At 39.2% G+C, this 20,842-nt stretch overlaps 1 protein-coding gene across 1 annotated transcript; it reads right to left on the bottom strand.

Annotated features, from left to right (window-relative positions):
- Positions 1 to 891: 891 nt before the first annotated feature.
- LOC126968036 (protein cornichon) lies at positions 892 to 6,500 on the bottom strand. The gene is made up of 4 exons (XM_050812821.1): positions 6,328 to 6,500; positions 6,143 to 6,255; positions 5,867 to 6,010; positions 892 to 1,055 (listed from the first exon to the last, which is right to left on the bottom strand). Exons 1-4 carry the CDS (start codon positions 6,475 to 6,477, stop codon positions 1,028 to 1,030), a joined length of 435 nt encoding a protein of 144 aa, XP_050668778.1. The 5' UTR covers positions 6,478 to 6,500; the 3' UTR covers positions 892 to 1,027.
- Between the last annotated feature and the right edge of the window lie 14,342 nt (positions 6,501 to 20,842).

The following is a 20,842-nucleotide window of genomic DNA, read 5'->3' as shown; positions in this document are numbered from 1 at the left end:
TAATGTGCTATATTACCTAAATCATCGATTTTGTATAGGTACTTTGAAACTACATAATTAGTTGGGAGTTGGAGAAGCCATACAGCTAGAGTATCAGCCCATATCATTTCACATCGCTCAACGCAGGGCTTCATTTTTTATTGTAATGTTCCAGTTTTTTATGGAATTGGAAGATAAAGAATCCTACAGGTCACTGGACAGTAAAAGATCACCGATTACCAGCCCATATTAACTCAGTGGAAGTAATAGTATCTGGTCCACTCGAATTTTTTCATCATCATTTCCGCCGGAAGACGTCCACTACCGGATAAAAACCTTCGCCATGACGATCGGTCCTGCGCTGCCCTCATCCAACCTATTCCGGCGATCTTTACCAGATCATCGGTCCATCTTGTATGGAGGCCTACTAACTCTAAGGTTTCCGTTACGTGGTCGCCATTCAAGCACTTAACTACTCGTTACTTGGACTTAACGGCTATCTGTCCGTCGAGTTATGTACCCTGCCCACTGCCACATCAGTTTCGCAACCAAATGTAGCCTATATCGGTGACTTTGGTTCTTCTACAGATCTCTTCGTTTCTGATTCGATCTAGCAGGGATTATAGTCCGAGCATAACTCTCTCAATTCCTCCTGTGCGATCATGAGCGTCCTGATAAGGCCCATAGTCACCGATCACGTTTGTGTTAAATACCTTTGAATTTTTTATGTCTAAGAAAAATGAGCTTTCCGAACAGTTTTCTGTCTGAACTGTATGTAGGTACTTCTACATCGAGCTGTCATTCTATTGTTTGTTTAGAGTTTACTAGAAAAAGTGCCCAGAAGATATTCAGTCTGGTAAAGTCTTAAATGGTTTATTCTATTGAAATAAAATATAGGAGGAAAAAACGTGATATAATACATAATTTTATTTATCAAAATATTTTACATTCAACTATGCTTCATTACAATCATTGTTCGAGCGGCTGCACTTAATAAAGTTGTGGACAAACAATAACTTATTCAAACTTAATACTTTCGGCTAACTTATTACACAGCGATCAGCACCACTATCATTCTGTAACAAAAATATCAATTCATTAGTTATAATTATCCACAAAAGCTACTTCACTGTTGAGTGTTCGCTCGTATGTATCTTTTGCGAAGACTAAGTGAGAAGTTATTCTACTGTTAATTATTTTAATAAAATTTTTATTTTAATGTTTGGTAGATTTAAAGGTAAAACGAAACCTTATACGGTCCCTAGATGTTAAAAAACGTTTGTGTGGTAAAGGTTACTATAACATAAATGGCTTCCTAAATGATATCACAGATTGGCAATGGAGCGACCACCCTCAGGCTATTAAATAATAAGTTTAATTGTACAATATTACTTTGTAAACATATTATTTTGATGAATAAAAAAGCACGCTGAGTTTCAGAGCATTCTCTTCCGGTCTGATGAGGCATTCTTTTTGTAATGTGTGGTAGTTTTTGACTTTCAATAAGTGATGTCCATCCTATTTTGAATAAAAATATTTGAATTTTATGTTTGTCCGTCCGATTGTCTTGATGTTGATATTATTATAAGAAACGTGTGGAGCTCGAAGCTGTATAAATATCAATCTTCTAAATCATTCTAAGCAAAGACACGACATGCATTAAAGCATTTTACAATTCGCAAATCAACCAAAACCCTTAAAGGGGCACCAAAACTGAGCGAAAGAAGGGCGAAATCAGGTAAGAGAAACATGGAGGCTTTCGATTATTATTCACGTCATGCAGCGAGGAACACACCTCCTTAGTACAATTGGTTGAATTTGCCAAGTCGCCTGCGAGCAGGAGCAGTCACGTATACACCAATGTTTGTGTTCGAATTTATTTTATCTTAATTATCTAGCTGGTTACTCAAATAGCCATTCCAGTAGTGGGTCCGTGAATTATGTCTTCGGTTGTTTTAACCTTTTATATCGTCTTAAGTATTCATGAGAACTAGAAACTCTAAAAGACAATAATTCTAATCTACATTTTATGACTAACAATACCAACATGTTTATTTGGATAGGAATTAATACTGAATAATATTAAAATATAGTGTCGCAAGTAACCCAATTTTAATGTTAATAATTTGTTACAAATTGTGTATGCTAACAGACTAGACACCAGAGTCATGACGCGTCCGAGCTGGTCGCGCCACTAAAACTGATTGCACAACCAAACGAACACCAAAATATTTTGTTGGTAGCGGCGACTGGTTGGGCCACCATGGTGTCCGTAAGTTATCAAACTAGACACCAGAGTCGTAATGCGTCCGAGCTGGTCGCGCCACCAAATTAAGAGCTGTATTCAATTTGTTAGTAGTGGCGACTGGTTGCGCCACTGTGGTGTCTCTGTAGAATATAGCCCACTACGTTATAGTTAAGAGGATGTGCTGTAAAGTGATCTTAGAACTATACATAATTGGGTATTATACTCAAATCAAAAAATAGATTTTTTAAACGAATTTGAAGAACAATTATGAATAAACTAATGAAATCAATCCAATAACAAAAAATTATTAGGATTTTAATATTTCTGATTAGTCATAATAAAATGTTTCGTCACATCTTAATTTTGCCATTGGGAGTGGGGAGGGACTCCCTCCTTGTCGTTTTTCTCATTGTTAAGCCATCTGCGAATTATTTTCGACTATTTCTCCTCTATGAATTAGTTTTGCCATAGTAGCTCAGTCAACATTTTTATTTTGAAAGGTAGACATAGAAGACCCTTACTGAATACTTATAGTTTTATATTCTCGTTGTTTGATGTTAATTTTACTTTCAGTGTACATCATTATTTTGATCATAGTTTAATAAAATAATAATAAAAGTGAGTCAAATAGCCAATTCTCTACAACATCATTTTATGTATCTCTTTATATAGGTTAGGTATAGGTTTAGCCATGTATATTTTTTCTTTTACTAACAAACAAAACTTAATTTGGTCTTGTATAATAAGTTTATGTTAGTGGAAACATCATCAAAATTTATTGCATACTCCAGGAGAAATCAGTAGACAGTGGAGAACAACATTATTCTAAACTATATAATGATTACAGCCTGTTTACATCAATAGAATTGATGATGAAATACTTATCATATAGATAATATTAAGATATTCATGTGTCAGTTTATGATAAGATTTTGATAGATAATGTTATCAAATAGTTTTTAAAATAAGCAGTACAGAAGTAATGATGAAATATAAGATTGATAAGCATGAAATTAGGTTAATTGAGGATTAACTTTTAATGTTGTAATCCAATCTCAACTTTTACTAAGGGGCCGTTCATAAAATATGTCACACTAAAATCAGCTTTTTTTTGCTCCCCCCCTTTTTTTATGGAATAGGAGGACAAACGAGCGTACGGGTCACCTGTTGTTAAGTGATCACCGCCGCCCACAATCTCTTGCAACACCAGAGGAATCACAGGAGCGTTGCCGGCCTTTATTGTCACGCTGTGTCACACTTTCTGTGACCCTCCCTAGAAATATTTCGTCACAAAAACTAAGACCCCCCTGCTGAGTATGATAAATTCTAAATGATAGTACACAAATTCTGAAAATTAAAAATATTTATTTAGTTATTATAATAAAATTTAAATAAATTAATAAATATCTTTCATAACAAACATATAAATAATAAATAATATTACTATTATTCAGAAGTCCAAGGATGTTCTAAATGGGCCAAAATATCTACAATCGGTATTACACCATCTTCATCTTCAAAACTACAGTCCACTTCATCATCATCTAACCACTCTGCACCTTCCGTACCATCGTTTTCATCTCCTATTATGCATAACAGCTCGCCGAGCTGCGATACGAGTTGGTTGTACGCGCCGTAGTACTTCAACCTTTCTTTTTTGTTTTTGATGTAAATGTTAACATGTTCTACTCGCCAATTTATCGTGGACTGACGGACAAAACTGATCGCAACGCCGCTAGAGTAGCGGAACAGGGCTAGCGCTCATGTCAAAAAATAATAAACGGCGAATGACACGTTGCCGTATACCTCCCGTCCCCCCTTGTCACACTCAGCCAGACCCCCATGCGAACGTATTTTATGAACGGCCCCTAAGTCATTGTGCTAATTATAATTTTTGTTTGCTTATTCAGAATAGCTATTAAAACAAATCAAACATTAATGAACAGAATTTCTTGAATAATTACATTAGGATAGTACCGAATAAAATTGTTTATCATGAGGATATCCAGCGACTCTAATCATTATTCAAAATCTAGGTCCTTAGCAAAGACATATCTATACTAATATTATAAAGCTGCACTGTTTGTTTGTTTGTTTGAACGCGCTAATCTCTGGTACTACTGATCCGATTTGAATGATTCTTTCAGTGTTGAGTAGTCCATTTATCGAGGAAGGCTATACTTTTTATATATAGGCTACGTTTTTTTTTTTTCAAAATTGCGCTGCAAAAACTATTGACAATAGAACAAAATGATGTACAGGCTATAATATAGGCAATATTTTATTACTTATAAAACTATCGCGTGAATTATACTTTATATGGCAAAACAATGTTTGCCGGGTCAGCTAGTAAGTACTAAAAGCTTCGGTGATGGAGATTGTTCTAAGGTATAATACATATTTATTAATAAATAATATTAATTTGAACAGAATTTCATATCTATCACTAAGAAGCTTCATGATGTTTACTAATTGTTGCAATACGTTGTTATTGTCAATCGTTATGGTAAATAAATAAATTCTATTCTTTTATATCTTTGTTAGCTTTGAAAAAAGGCAATCGTGTCAAGTGGAAGAAATAATTAATTTATAAAAAGAGTTATTAAACAAAATATGTACTTTAAATCAACTGATAGTAAATATTGTTGATCTATCAACAATATATTAATATAATTAATATTCATTACACAGCTAATCTTTTGAGCTTATAGGAAAGTACCACCATTGTAAAACATAGGGTATTGCCATCACAACTCATAAAGAATGAGCTGGTTAACATTATGGGGTGGGGAGGGTTCCCTTTTACTCTCTCCGGTACTCCCAGGGCAAGGAAACTTTTAGTTTCAGATTTAGAATTTTTTTTATATCATAACCTTAAATGTTCAAAAATTAATAACATTTAAATGACACAATTTCATTAGTTTTATTAATTTCTTAAAATTGGGCTCATATGTATTTATGTTCTAACTTAACCTAACCTACCTTTAGTTTCTGGAAAAGGATTTGGGTTATTATTATTTTATACTAGCTGAACCGGCAAACGTTGTTTTGCCATATAAAGTATAATTCACGTGATAGTTTTATAAATAATAAATAGCCTATGTGTTATTCTGGTGTGTAAGCTATATTATTGTAGAGTTTCATCAAAATCCAATCAGTAATTTTTGCGTTAAAGAAGTTCAAACATACATCCAGACATACAAACTTTCACATTTATAATATTAATAGGATGAACTGAATCATAAAATATTTCTCATTGCAATCACTAACTGTCAAAGTGAAACTTCATAAATCAATGAAATATTTAAAACTTTAAAAATTCATATCTCGTAAAGTAGATGTTTCCTCACAAAATGAATACCACCCTTGGATTCCTGATTTTTTTTGCGATATAATAGTAATCTTGTTTTATCAAAAATCGCACCAATTGATTCTAAACCCCAGCCCACAAAGCAAAGTAATTATATATATTAAATAATTAAATTTATTCATGATCCAAATCATATACAAACAGTTAATAACATTAAAATCATTTTTACTGCTTTTCTCTTACTCACAAAAACACATATCAAATATAATTTCTTGAGTTATGTGTAGCAATAGTGTTAAATTATTGAAAAAAAAAAAAAATGGACTTACCCATACAAATACAAGAAGAAGGACAGCAAATAAAATGCTAATTTAATCCATCCTTCTCTTTGACATACCGTCAATACATCAGCATTCATTATGCTCGTAGGGTCATATAGGCCAGGTCCTGACATGACTGGCCGATTGCGATATCTGTAAAATCGTGTAGCGAATATAAATGTAATTTCCTTAGGCACTCCTCAATAACTATACAATGTCAACATTTTGCTAAAATCATAAATACAATTTTTAAAACAATAATACTCAATTAAAATGTTGACTTACCTGTATATGTGATAAATAATTAAAGGTAGATTTATTATTAACGAAAACCATTCTCCTGATAGGAGGAATAGAACATTTATCAACAAATGCAACAAATATTCCGGAAGAACAAGCTGAAAAATAGAAAAAAACTCAATCAATAGAGGTTATATTTGAGTCAGAGATTTTATTGTCTTTAAGCTTACTGGATTCAAACTGTTGCACTGATCTATTGGGTTCTTGTAATCTGTTTTCAATTCATCAAAAGCAATTACATGGAATATAGAGAAAAATATCAAAAATGCATCAACAATTAAAGCAATAATGTATGAAAATGCAGGAAAGCTAAACGCCATTTTGACAATCAGGCATCTATACTCTATACTTGAATAAACTAGTTACCAAAGAGAATTAAGCCACTACCTTCACTAGCACAGAACAGAAAAAACTAGTAGAGTGGCATCATGTCATTTTACTATGGAAACCGATGTCGCCAAAATCACACATTTATTTATTTTAAATATGTAATAAACACACACACTAAATACCGGCTTTATGATACGCCTAAATTCACAATGACGATACGGCATAACTACAGATTTATTTACATCAATTTCGAACTTAATACAATTAATCTCAAATTCTTAAAGTGATTATGACAATTGACAACCATAGATAATACACTATATACCAGAGATATATGTGTCACTGATATTTTTACTATGTAAAAATCAGTGTACCCAGGCCAAGAGATGTCGCTGTACTATTTTTATTAAGTCCGTAGCGTACCGAGTACCGAAAACCGTCGCTAGATAGCGCTCGTTATCTTTATACTTTTTATATTGTTGTAGATCGTATTGATCGCGTATTGCGATATCAATAATTAGCATTGTAGTTACTAGTTTGTTCTTTATTTGGGATTGTGGAATCTCAATGGTATATTACTTCGCACCTGGGTCTTCCGCGCAGGTCCTTAGGGGCCTCGGGGTAACTTTTCGGGTCGATAGCCCCTTGCAGTACTACTGCGGCGCGCCGCCTGCAACTACAGGCGGGGCACTGGGTGGGACCGGTTGGTCCGTGGTGTCATGTCCGGTGGTATCCTGCTGCAGTGCGGTCGAGCCCGCGTAGTGTCACGAGCGATCTGCGGACTGCGGCAGGGTGGTAGGTCCGTGGTTGGCTTGCGCCCGCCGCTCAGCGAGGTCGAGCCCGTGTACCGGTGAGCATACCAGCTCCGATGGGGCGCTCCGTGGACAGAGCGTCTTCAACCACCACTTGAAAACGTCTGTCTTCCAAAAAGGTGGCCACAATCTTAACTACTCGGCGGGGAGTAGTAGACGTGGATAGCTTGTACACGAGGCCGTCGTGCCAGACGCGATCGAACGCTTTCTCTGTGCGTCTGAAATCTTGGCGGCCAGAGCGTTCAGCCGCGTCTTCATGGTCGGGCACCGCAGGTTTTGCGATTGCCTTCGCAGCTTCCTCTTCTCCTCGATCATGGCTTGTATGTAGGCAGGGAGCTGGGGTTGTCAACGAGTAGATGCAGCGTCGAGTCTGGGCTCTCGAAGCGCATTGGACATTGTTGCGCTGAGGTCCGTGGCGCGTCGGTGGGCTCTCTACTTTAAAGGACGGCGAATTTTCGGCCATGTGTTCGGCAAAGATTCGCCAGTCCTGGCGATGTTTCGGAGAAGGCAGCGATGTCGACATCGGGGTCGTCTTCAGCGTCAAGAGGACTGCTTGGTAGTCGGAGATGAGGTGGTCATCCAGGACGTCTAACGACGGTGCGGCAGCTAAGCAGCGCGATACGGCTATGTCAAGGACGTCTGGCATGTGGGCTGCACAGTACGGGTAGTGCGTCGGGACCTCTGGTCCTAGCACCTCGTAGCCGTGGCGATCTGCGTCGTCCAGTAGGCGTCTGCCATCTGGGCTCACAATATTGGTGTTCGACGCCGTGTGTTTCGCGTTAAAGACGCCGGCGTGATCGTCGGCAGCGGCGAGTCCAACAAGGTGCGGACATCAGCCACTGCGAGTCGATTCTGCGGCGGTTTGTAGAAAGCGAACACGCGGGTGGGTTGACGCTCGATGCCGATCTCCACGAATAGGGCGTACGACGTCTGCAGTTGAGGTACTGGCAGCAGTTGATGAATGACGTTCCGACGGACTAAGACTGCTAATCCCCTGTAAGCAGTCCCGATCGGCGAGGTGTGGTCCTCCCGGTAGACGTAGTATCCTACCGGATACCGTACCTTCAAATTGTCTACTGGTCTGAGGTGAGTCTCGCTGATCAGGCCGATTTCCACTCGACGCTGAGAGAGCAAAGTCTTGAAGAGACGTGCTTTTTGTGATGAAAGCCCGTCGGCGTTCCAGAACGCGATGCGGAGCTCAGCCACAAAAGGTGCAGAGCTCCGTGATGCAACCCAGGATCAGCAGAAAAGGGTTACGCTGCTCCTGGATGGCTATCAGCACCTGGTTCAGTGTGATAACCTTGGTAAGTCGCGGGTCCAGCGGCGACACTCGCTTCGCCTTCGTCCCCCCTGTGGGACGACGATGTGTGTGTGTGGGGCGGCGACCACGGTGGGCTTGGACTCTTTGCTGCGATGGGTAGGCTGCGGGGCGGCGGGCGGTACAGCGCGTGGCCCAGAAGGTGGCGCAACGCACTGTTATGGGTCTCTTTTGAGTTCGCTTTTTAAAAAAAAAACATTTATTTAACACAAAGAGATATAATATATTATAAGGAATATGAAGACTTGATTATACAATAATAGTGTTAGAGACCCTTGGGCAGAACCGTAACTTATGAGAAGCGAGCGAACTGGCTGCCCGCGCGCAGCTAGGGCTTATATAACTGATTCAATAATGCTGGTTGAGATGGAATAGCAATTAAGTCAGCATTAATACCTACATAACTGGGGTATAACACCTCCCCCCTTAGAAGGAACTTCGGGGAGAATCCGAAGTTACATCATCTTAAATTTTCGTTCTAATAGAAGGTGATGGAATTTCGTGAAGTCCGGAATTATTACTTTCTATATCTTCTGATTTTGTTTTAAATATTACTTTTGGTATCGTTACTTTAGGTCTGCTGCCAGGTATTATTACACAAATGAATATAGTTAGAACAGAATAATGTATCCCGTATTTAATAATGTGTGGACTTTCTATAATTTTGTCTATGTTCTGAAGTTGGTTTAAGAAAATGTGTTTATTTAATTTAAAATCATCTAAATCTATGTTCTGTAGTTCAATAGGGGATACATTATAACTGAGTTGATTAAATTTAGTTATGTTACAACAGTTATCACTTAACAAATTAAAACTTGGATAACCAATGGGTACAGAAACATTTAACGAATTATACTTAGGAATTAAAGTAGTACTTTTACAATATCCAATACAATTACTGGTTAGCGTGAGTACCTAAAATGTCAAATTCGAAAATTTTTGAGATTCGACAATCTATGGAAACTTTGTTCGATGCTGATTGTATGAATAACCATTTGTTGTTCTCTATGGATTTCCAAATATCTAAATGACCGTAAATAAATTGGTATTCACAATTTTTGGGTGTTTCACTTATCACTTTCGTCATAAATTCACTTTCACAAATGGGTTTCATTCCTGGGGAGTAAATGTTTGTTATATCACAAATAAAGTTTCCAGTGACAATATTCTTACAAATATCTAGATTATTTAAGGTACAATAATGTGTTTTGTCTTTTGTCATTGCTATGTATTTAGAGCTGGGTAATATGAGACTAAAAGTATTGGGCTTATCTAAATTATGTGGCGTTGGTAGAGCAACACTGTGAAATAAAACATATTCAGGGATAGAGACTAAAAGTATCTGTAATATAAAAAATATCTTATTGTTAGTATAGTGATAAATTAGCCTAGATACATTAACAATAACATTAATGGAACTTATATCTAATTTTACAGGTAATTTCAGATCGCTAGGCAAATATTGATGGTTATCGACGAGCTCTTTAAAGAATTGTTGCGGGGTAATTACTGATGGATGCAGAATATTTTGGTTGCCAAATAGAACTGCATTTGTTAAATCTTCCAGTTGGAATGACAAAGTTAAGATTGAGGTTTCTAAATTATTAAGAATTTGATACATATTAAAATGTAACAACATTTGATTTGTTTCATTAGTGACGTTTGCTAGTTTTATTGAGAGTTTGTCGATAGCCTTATTTAAATTGATTTCATTGACCCTTATTTTGTTTACTGTATCATTATATGATGAGATTGTTGATGTAGTTAATAAAATATTGTTTTTCGTCAGTGAAGCCAATTTAATTTGATTTTCATGTAGAGAAGTAATGGCATCATTAAACCGGAGACCGTCGGTTTCATCTAAGTTTCCGAATATTTGTTTAATTATTGTTCCTGCTCCACCTATCAAAGCTCGTTTTGATCTTTTCTCTAATAAATGTGAAATGGACGAAAATTCCTTATACATATCTGAATATCGCGCAACCAAAGGACTTATCATATTATGACAGCTTATTTCGACTTGAGCCAATCCAGTCTTTTTACATAAATCTTGAGCTATGGTCAGGGCTGAGTTTATGTTTTCAATATGTGAGTTGAAATGGGATAAGTCAAACGGCATTATGACGTTTAGTTGTCCGCTGTTGATTTTCAGGTAACCAAGATAGTCGAAATAAAGTCCGGGGCTTGAATCTATCTGTTGTATGTAATAGTCTTGTTGGTTTCGAGCCTGACATGGTATTCTGTAAATTATAGTATATATACTTAATGTAATGGGTGTATACTAGTAATTATTTTAAACATAAAACATTATTCTAATAAACTTACAGGCTAACTTGTGTTTCTTATTCCTAACGGTATGATTAGGTAAAGGTGAATATCGTATCTAATAAAAAGTAACAAAAACAAATTATAATAGTGAGTATATGATTAATTTTAAATAATGCAACTATGTAATCCTTACACTACGGGTCAAGTTCGACATTTGCCGGTTTCACTTGATCTACATGGTGTGTAACATGACGCCGGTTGATGAGTAATGTGAGAGTATTATTTCCGTTTACTTTAACTATTTTGTAAGGGCCCTTCCACACCGGGGAGAGTGCCCGTCTGAGTCTAAGGTGATTTTTCAAGTAGACGTATTGACCACTTTTATATTGGACCGGACGAGTGTAAGAGTCGTAGTAGGTTTTAGATGACTCTTTTGAACTCCTTATAAACTCTAACGCTTTATCACGTGAGTGCCTGAGGCGATTTTGGAGCATGCGGACATAGTCCGGGTATGTAGCTCCTGGGGCGTCATTATAAATTGAGTTAGGGATGAATGGCTTACAGCCAAACATTAACTCAAATGGTGAATAATGCGTCGTGGAGTGTACGGATGTGTTGTACGCGAGCATGGCTGTATAAACGTATCGGGGCCGATTTGTCTGTTCGTTATTTATGTATGATTTTAGGTATTCTTTTAAGGTTGAGTGACTTCGTTCAAGAGCACCTTGAGTCTGAGGGTGGTAAGGTGAAGACCATAAATTTTTTATTTTAAGGAACTCACATGTCCTTTTGAATAGGTCTGACGTGAAATTGGTACCCTGATCAGTGAGAATCATCTTGGGTATACCAAATATAGATATGAAGTGTAACAAGCATTCGCTTGTTTCTTCGACTGTGGTACTCCGCATGGGATATGCAGAAGAGAACTTCGTGAGGTCATCTTGGACAGTGAGGATATACTTTAACCTTGCAGTGCCAGCCTCAGGCAGTGGACCTACGACATCGAGAGATATGCGTTGGAATGGAGCAGTTGAAGTGCTTGTGATCTGCATCGGGGCTCTATTTATTTTCCTTAAAGCTTTATTTTCCTGACATGATTTACATTGCTTGACATATGTTTCGATGTCACTACGCATACCTTTCCAATAGTACGTTTCTTTAATCCTATTGAGCATACGGACGGATCCCAAATGACCTGCCGCGGGGATGTCGTGGTTTTCATACATAATTTTCTTTATTTCGGATGGGGAAGGATATATAATATTATTATGATAGATAACTATTTTTTTGTTTGTTTCATGGAATAAATAACTCAACATATTATAGATTTTAATAAAATAATGTTTTTCAAATGGGTTTTTCAAATCAGAAATGCTAATTTCGGAGATATTTTCAATTACTAGTAATTCGTTTCTAATATGTTTAAATGTTTCATAGATTTCAGGATATGTAGCATTATCAAAGTGATGAACTCTGGTGAATAAGAGGTAATATATTTTGTTGCCGTTATTTATTTTTATAAAGTTGAATAGTTCCTTTTCACTGCTAGTAATAGTATCGGAATTTTCTGAGTTGCCTAGGATTTCTGGGATGTACGGGTTTGATTCATCCAAGTCAATTGAAGTGGGGATTAGGATTATTTTTGATGGGCTTTTCAACAAACTTTCATTGCGTTCTTCGATACAAGTGTCGAAGGTCTTATCCTTATTTGATATTGATTTTAGGAAAGTTGAGTAATCGTCAATTGGCACATCCGGGGATGTACTAGTGGATGGTATAGGATCGTGTACCTGGACTTCAGGTGTACTTTGTTCTATTAAACAGTCGGGTAGATCGTCTAAGTTTAATTGGGGTAAGTCAGCTGATTCTTGTTGAGGTAAGTCAGTTAAGTTTTGAAGAGGTAAGTCAAGTAGTTCGTGTTCAATTTCATCCCTTAAGGTGTCAGGAATATTGGAAGGTGGATTTAATAAATCTTCCTCAGGATTAAATGAGGATGGAGAGATGAGTAGGTCCATTAAGTCTCTATCGAGATTTTGTGATCTTTGTTCGGCGTTCGGGTTAGTTGTTGTGGGGATTGTCGATTGAATTGGATTCACAGGAAAACGAGAGAGAGCGTCTGCATTGGAATTGGTTCTGCCTTTTTTATACTGAATATCGTACTCGAATTCTTCGAGTTTTAGTCGCCAACGGACGAGTCTTGATCCCGGATCTTTACAATTAAATAGCCATTGTAGTGGTTTATGGTCGGTTAAAATTTTGAAACGATGACCATACAGATACGGTCTAAAGACTTTTGTGCCAAAAATTATGGCTAGACACTCCTTCTCGGTGACACTATAATTACACTCTGCTTTATTAAGTGTACGAGATGCATAGGCAATTGGACGGTCCTGTCCTACGTTACCTTGGGATAGGATAGCAGAGATAGCAAAGTTTGAGGCGTCGCAAGTTAAAAGAAATGGCTCTGTGAAATCCGGGTAAGCTAGTATCGGTGCAGTAATCAATTTATTTTTGAGTGACTCAAAAGCCAATTGCTGTTCATTATTCCAGCTGAAAGAAGTGTCCTTTTTTAGGAGAGAAGTTAGTGGTTTGGCTAATTTAGCGAAATCGGGAATGAACCTTCGGTAATACGATACTAACCCAAGAAAGGATTTTATATCCCTGGGGGATTTTGGAGTTGGGAATTCGGAGACTGATCTAGTCTTTTCGGGATTCGGTTTAACGCCTTCTTCACTAATGATGTGCCCCAAATAGGCAACTTCTTTACGGAGAAACTCACATTTTTCAGGTTGTAATTTTAAATTGAAATTTCGGAGTCTATCAAAAACAGATGTGAGGTTTTTTATATGTGAAGCTAGATCATAAGAGTAGATAACTATATCATCCAGGTATACGAAGCATCTAGTACCTTGGAGACCAGAGAGACAATTATTCATCAATTTTTGGAAAGTTGAAGGCGCATTTTTAAGGCCGAATGGCAAATCCTAGTAAATTGAAAATGGCCCTGAGGCACTGAAAAGGCTGTTTTGGGTGCGTCATCTGGGGAAATGAGGATCTGATGAAAGCCCGAAGCCAAGTTGAGAGTAGTAAAGTACTTACTCTTCCCTAACTGGTCCAGGATTTCTGAAATTTGGGGAATTGGATATGTTTCCCCAATTGTGATGTCGTTTAGTTTCCTATAATCAATTACAATTCTCCATTTGCGTTGCCCCTGGGAATCGGCCTTTTTAGGTACGATCCAGATCGGTGAGCTCCAGGGTGATGATGATGGTTTTATAATATTTTGGTTAAGCATTTTATCAATTTGGGTTTCGACTTCCTTCTTATGACATTCAGGGAACCTATATGATTTTGTGTGAACTGGAACATCGGAGCTCGTTTTGATTCGATGATTAAGTGCAGTAGTATAAGTGAGCTGATCATTGGGTAGATGGAATATGTCGGAGTACTGTGAGCAGAGTTCAATTAGAGCTTGGGATTCCTCATGATTTAAATGACCAGTCCTTAAAGAGTTTATTACTTCTGTAGTTCGGTCAACGAGCTCGGTGAAAGTACTGTTAATTTGCAAGGCTGAGGGATATAGGGGTTCAAGATTAAGTTTCAAGTTTGGATTAATGGTTATAGGGGATTCTGATATGTTTGCGACCGTTACGTTAACACGTTTGTTATCTTTGACTCTTACTATGCAGTTGGATAGAAGTAGGTTATGGGAAAGATGTTGATCCAGGATTAGGCCTTCTTTAAGGTCAGTGTTTTGAATTGAACACTCGATCACAGTCTCTGTACGAGGTGGAATTACATAGTATGGATCATAAAAATGAAGTGGTATTTTAAAATTACCTATTTTCAAAATGTCTGTGTCATAGTCGATGTTACAGCTGAATGATGTAAGGAGGTCGGTACCTATGATGCCATCATATGGTAAATTTATATTCGATATGACATGAAACCTATGACAAATCGTTTTCTTTTCGGCCAGCTGTAATTTTAGACCAAAATGGCCAAGTGTTGGTGTAGTTTCCTCACCTGGATCAATTTCTTTAATATTAATCGATTCCCTTTTTAGATAATGTTTATATAATATACTGGACTGTTTTATTAGTGATATAGCTGATCCTGAGTCAACTAAGAGCGTAAGGGGAACATGTGAAACTTGCGTGTTTAAAAGAACGTGTGGTAACAACCTTTTAGTTGTGTCTATATTTACTTCGTAAATATTTTGATTGTGAGTGTTTCCTTGATTTGGGCTAGACATGAAATTGGAGACTTCGTCGGTTTGGGGCTGGCTACCCTGTCGGTTGATGTTGGTTTTAGGGTGAATAGTACTGTCAATTTGGGGCTGGTTACCCTGTCGGTTAGTACATGGTAAGATAGTAGTAACACTGTCAGTTTGGGGCTGGTTACCCTGTCGGTTAGTGTTGGATTTAAGGTGAGTAGTACTGTCAGTTTGGGGCTGGCTACCCTGTCGGTTAGTACATGGTAAGATGGTAGTAACACTGTCAGTTTGGGGCTGGTTACCCTGTCGGTTAGTGTTGGATTTAAGGTGAGTAGTACTGTCAGTTTGGGGCTGGCTACCCTGTCGGTTAGTACATAGTAAGATGGTAGTAACACTGTCAGTTTGGGGCTGGTTACCCTGTCGGTTAGTGTTGGATTTAAGGTGAATAGTACTGTCGGTTTGGGGCTGGCTACCCTGTCGGTTAGTACATGGTAGGAATTTGTGATTTTTGAGTGTTGTGTCGATTTTGGAAGATCTCCGGCCCGGACGGCACAAGCGCGGGCCAGGCCTTAGTTTAAATCCTGACCTTGACCGGGTTGAGCATCATCAACCTCGTCTTGGCCATAGGCTTCACTAGATGTGTTTTGAAGGAAATTGACACGTGAGGGTGGTCTGAGAGGCCCTTGTTTCTGAAAGGTATTTTGTTGGTTACTACGGAAACGATTGTTATAGTCGCGTTTCCGACACACTGATATATCGTGACCCGGTACCCGGTACCCGGTTTACAGTATCGGCAAATGATACTTGATGATGGGATTGTTGATCCCTGAAAATTAGAAGTTGAAGGCTGTGAATTGTTGTTTGGATTTGGTGACCTTTGTGGTTGCGCATACTGATTCAAAGGTTTTGGTTTGTTCTCATTATTAGGATTTCTCTTGAAAATACTTTGTTGAATCCTCTCTTCAGATATCGCGAGGTTTATGGCCTCGTTAAGATTCTTAGGCGACCTGCATCTCACAATGTTCGAGACCCGTGGTTGAAGGCCCATAAGGAAATGGTGGAGGGCAAGATCCTCCATAGCGGCTGTACGACCAGGTAACTCTTTAGCTTTAGTGTTAGACAAGGAAATTTCGGTTAATAATTGTGAGAGGCAAGTTTCCACTCGAAGCGAATACTGGCTAACGTTTTCCTGTGGGTTTTGCCTACTTTCTTGTAAGTCCGTAAGAAGATGTGAATAATGTTTGCGTTCACAAAACTGGGTTTTAAGAAATTCTCTGAGTTGATCCCAGGATGTGAATTCCTTTATAGAGCAAGCAATTTCTGCCTTTCCATGCAACTGGCTAAGAATATATTTAAAAAGAACTGGTCTTTGTGAGTTGGAAGCTAGCTCATATGCGTTATTAGAATTAATTATAAATGAATTGACTGATTCTCGGCTGCCGTCGTAAGGTTTAATAAATTTAAATAGGGTATTTAGGTCTAATTCAGCCATGACTGTTGCTGCGAGAGTGGCTCTAGTGATTCTTGGCGAATGTATTGGTGATTTAGTTAGATCGGTGGAGGCCTCGTCCACTTCAGGGATGTTAATATTTAAATTGGTATCTTCAACCTTGGAGACTTTGGGCATATTACGTCACGCGACACGTCGCAGGTGTAATGATGCTTGACATAAAACATATAAGATCTTGTAAAATAATTAACAAACTAATTGATTATAATAATTTTAACAAATAGTCTGGAGGGACCCTAATAAACAGCTCTAGACAAAACAGTGACAAAAGACTTACGATAAGGCGGCTAATACGGCGAATGCCTCGAGCATTGATGCGATAAGACGTGATTCCCGAAATGCTGACTCTTCAGTCCTTCACGACGATTGTGTTGCAAGTTGCACGATGAACGACACTTTGCACGATCACAGGTTCACGATTTTGTGAATAGAGACTTTTTGATTTATTGGATTGTATATGATTTAAGATCACTGGAGATTTTGATTACACAATGAATAACACTTTTCACGATCACAGGTTCACGGTTTTATGAATAGTGATTTTTGATTTATTGGGTTTAAGATCACTGGAGATTTTTGATTACACGATGAATAACACTTTTCACGATCACAAATTCACACTTTTATGAGTAATGATTTTTATTGGTTTATGAATAATTTAAGGTCACTGGGGATTTCCGTATCCCACCGCTGCTACCAAAAATGTTATGGGTCTCTTTTGAGTTCGCTTTTTAAAAAAAACATTTATTTAACACAAAGAGATATAATATATTATAAGGAATATGAAGACTTGATTATACAATAATAGTTTTAGAGACCCTTGGGCAGAACCGTAACTTATGAGAAGCGAGCACGAACTGGCTGCCCGCGCGCAGCTAGGGCTTATATAACTGATTCAATAATGCTGGTTGAGATGGAATAGCAATTAAGTCAGCATTAATACCTACATAACTGGGGTATAACAGCACGATGCACAAGCGAGCCGGGCGCATCAGCCTCCGATGCGAGGGCGGTGGTAGTATGCGCTCGCGCAGTTGAGGCGGTGCGTGTGATGGTGCCAGCCCAGCGGTTGCGTGACTCCTTGCGGAACACCGGGCATTTGGCGTTGTTCGCCGTGTGGGTCCTCCCTGGGGCGCTGGCACTCCCGGGCGGGATGATTATCCCCACCACGCACACAGCCAATAGGCCGGTGGCAGTTGTGGCAGGAGTGCCGAAACTGTTGGCATCGGTGGCACTGCGCTGGTCCCCTCCTGCCACGCCACGCCTCGATTGTGATCCCGGGCATACAGAAGAGTTCGCGTACCTCATATATACCCGGGATGAGGCCCGGTGTTCGCTGGAGTTGCGCGAACATCATCCCAGTCTGCCCGGGCGAGCGGGGATTGCACGCACATGCTCCAGGACGTACCCTAGCTCGCGCAGCTCTGCCTCCACTTGTGCCGGCTCTGTGTTCACCGGCAGGCCGCGTATCGCTACTTTAGCGCTCCTCTCTGCAGGGAGCGAGTAGCAGAACCAGGAGATTCCAGCGACACTTTCCAGCTGCGTGAGGTAGCGCTGGATGTGGCGGAACTCCTGGTCCGACTTCGGGATCAAACGGACGCCTTTTCCATACGGGCGTCCGTTAGGGGTGTGGCCGAGGATCTTTTTCAGCGCCCGGAAGTGCGTTGGTTAGTCTTGAAGCACCTCCACAATCAGCGGTGGGTAACGACTGGTCTTGTTAGTCTGAGTGGCCGAGGTGGGGGCGGCGGCGGTGGCAGTCGCGGTGGAAGTAGTGGGAGCTTGTGTCTTATTGGACGCGGCGGTAGCCGCGTATTTTGGACTGGTCGCTGTCTCCGTTGGAGAGTCCGGCGACAGAGTCGGTATACTCGGCGGGGCATGAGAACCCGGGGTTTTGGCTCCTCCTCTGTGGGGAGGCGAAGGGAAACGCCCCACAGGGATACCAATCTAAGAAGCGGGATAACGCGGCATGCGTGGGTGAGGCGCCTGCGCAGTATGCTTCGCCGCTGCAGGCGTCGCCGTGCGTAATACAGGAATTGGTTTTGGTTTTGCCGCAGGTGTGGGATTCGGTCGTCGGCTGGGCGTACCCAACCGGGCGACGGACGGGATGAATTCTGTGGACGGGGCCAGTGACAGCGTCAGTGGGCTCGCGGCAAAGGTCTCCTCGCCGGCTTCCGTCGATGGACCCGCTTGATCAGGGTCGGGTTGCTTCCTTGCGCAGGCAGCGAGGGTGGCTTGGCCGGACGATATCATTGCATCCAGCCCGGCCTCAAGACCTGAGATCGCGGACCGCACAAAAATCTTCCGGCAAAGCGGGCGCGGTCGAGTCGCGCGAGTGCGACAGGCTTGGTGTTGGCGGTGGCATGCTGGTGTCTTTTTATAATTTATATATATTTTTTTGCCTTGCCTTTTGGCGCGGCCCAAGCGGAGGTGCTGGCATGCCAGCACCCCACCAGCCTGGTTCCCGGAGCTTGCCTCTGGCAGACCGGACCGAGACCGGAGGGGGTGTCGTGTTGACCCAGAACACCAACCGTGGTCAAAAATAGGTTTCAGTACGCAATATCGCAGTAAGCTGAAACGTTATAAGGGCTCGAGCGCCGGGTGCGAGTCGCTAGAAGTTAGCAGACTCAGCACACGAAGGCAATCGAGCTCTCTGTATATTACTTCGATTACCACACGATAGGCAAGTCTTGTTTTAATAAGTAACTTAAGTGTGTTTTTTGCTATCACTAGCTCCAACTATCCATCTATCGTGTATGTAAAATGATCGCCGTCGTGATGAATTTGCAGCGTACCTAATAGAATAGGTGGCAGTAATTTCAATGCAAATTTTTCTCACATGCCAATGTAGGGAAATTGCACCCGCCTGATGACAACCCCAGAACATTTTTTTAAATTGCAAGAAATAACATATAAAAACTTGAAGTAATAGGAACACTGTAACGATAGATTTGACTTCTTTCAAAATACCTAGTGTTATGCGAAAATGAATAAACATATCGATAAGTTAATGAAAACTAGAAATGATGTGATTAGGGTTTTTAAAGTATATTACCGATAAAGTACGTCGTTAGCTAAAATAATTATAGGCCATTACTTTTTCTAATGTATAGTTTTATTTAATAGGATGGACAATATTTAGCTCAATTTAAATAAAATCAAGACAGAATACACGAATAGTCAAGACTATTCGTGTACGCTGTCTTGATTTTGGTTGATTGTATTGATATTGGATTTTCCAAGGAAAGTTCCTGTCGTGCAATATTATTGATATTGCATTGCATTTATTATACACATAAAACATAGTTTTTTATATGTGTTCATCGTTATTCTGTATAAATCCAGAGGCCTGTAAGAAATGAGATTTTATAAACCGTACTCCTTGACTATTCGTGTACGCTGTCTTGATTTTGGTTGATTGTATTGATATTGGAACTTTCCAAGGAAAGTTCCAATATTATTGATATTGCATTGCATTTATTATACACATAAAACATAGTTTTTTATATGTGTTCATCGTTATTCTGTATAAATCCAGAGGCCTGTAAGAAATGAGATTTTATAAACCGTACTCCTTGACTATTCGTGTACGCTGTCTTGATTTTGGTTGATTGTATTGATATTGGAACTTTCCAAGGAAAGTTCCAATATTATTGATATTGCATTGCATTTATTATACACATAAAACATAGTTTTTTATATGTGTTCATCGTTATTCTGTATAAATCCAGAGGCCTGTAAGAAATGAGATTTTATAAACCGTACTCCTTGACTATTCGTGTACGCTGTCTTGATTTTGGTTGATTGTATTGATATTGGAACTTTCCAAGGAAAGTTCCAATATTATTGATATTGCATTGCATTTATTATACACATAAAACATAGTTTTTTATATGTGTTCATCGTTATTCTGTATAAATCCAGAGGCCTGTAAGAAATGAGATTTTATAAACCGTACTCCTTGACTATTCGTGTACGCTGTCTTGATTTTGGTTGATTGTATTGATATTGGAACTTTCCTTGGAAAGTTCCAATATTATTGATATTGCATTGCATTTATTATACACATAAAACATAGTTTTTTATATGTGTTCATCGTTATTCTGTATAAATCCAGAGGCCTGTAAGAAATGAGATTTTATAAACCGTACTGCTTCCATACGTAATGCGCGTGCGGAAAGAAAATTTTCGATACAAGCAGTAACGAAGTATTAATAAAAAGAGAAGCTATATG

The sequence above is a fragment of the Leptidea sinapis genome, chromosome 14 (assembly GCF_905404315.1).
Source record: "Leptidea sinapis chromosome 14, ilLepSina1.1, whole genome shotgun sequence".
Taxonomy (NCBI): Eukaryota; Metazoa; Arthropoda; class Insecta; order Lepidoptera; family Pieridae; genus Leptidea; species Leptidea sinapis.
The sequence above is the reverse complement of the archived record's forward strand: the minus strand, read 5'-3'. Positions and strand labels throughout refer to the sequence as shown.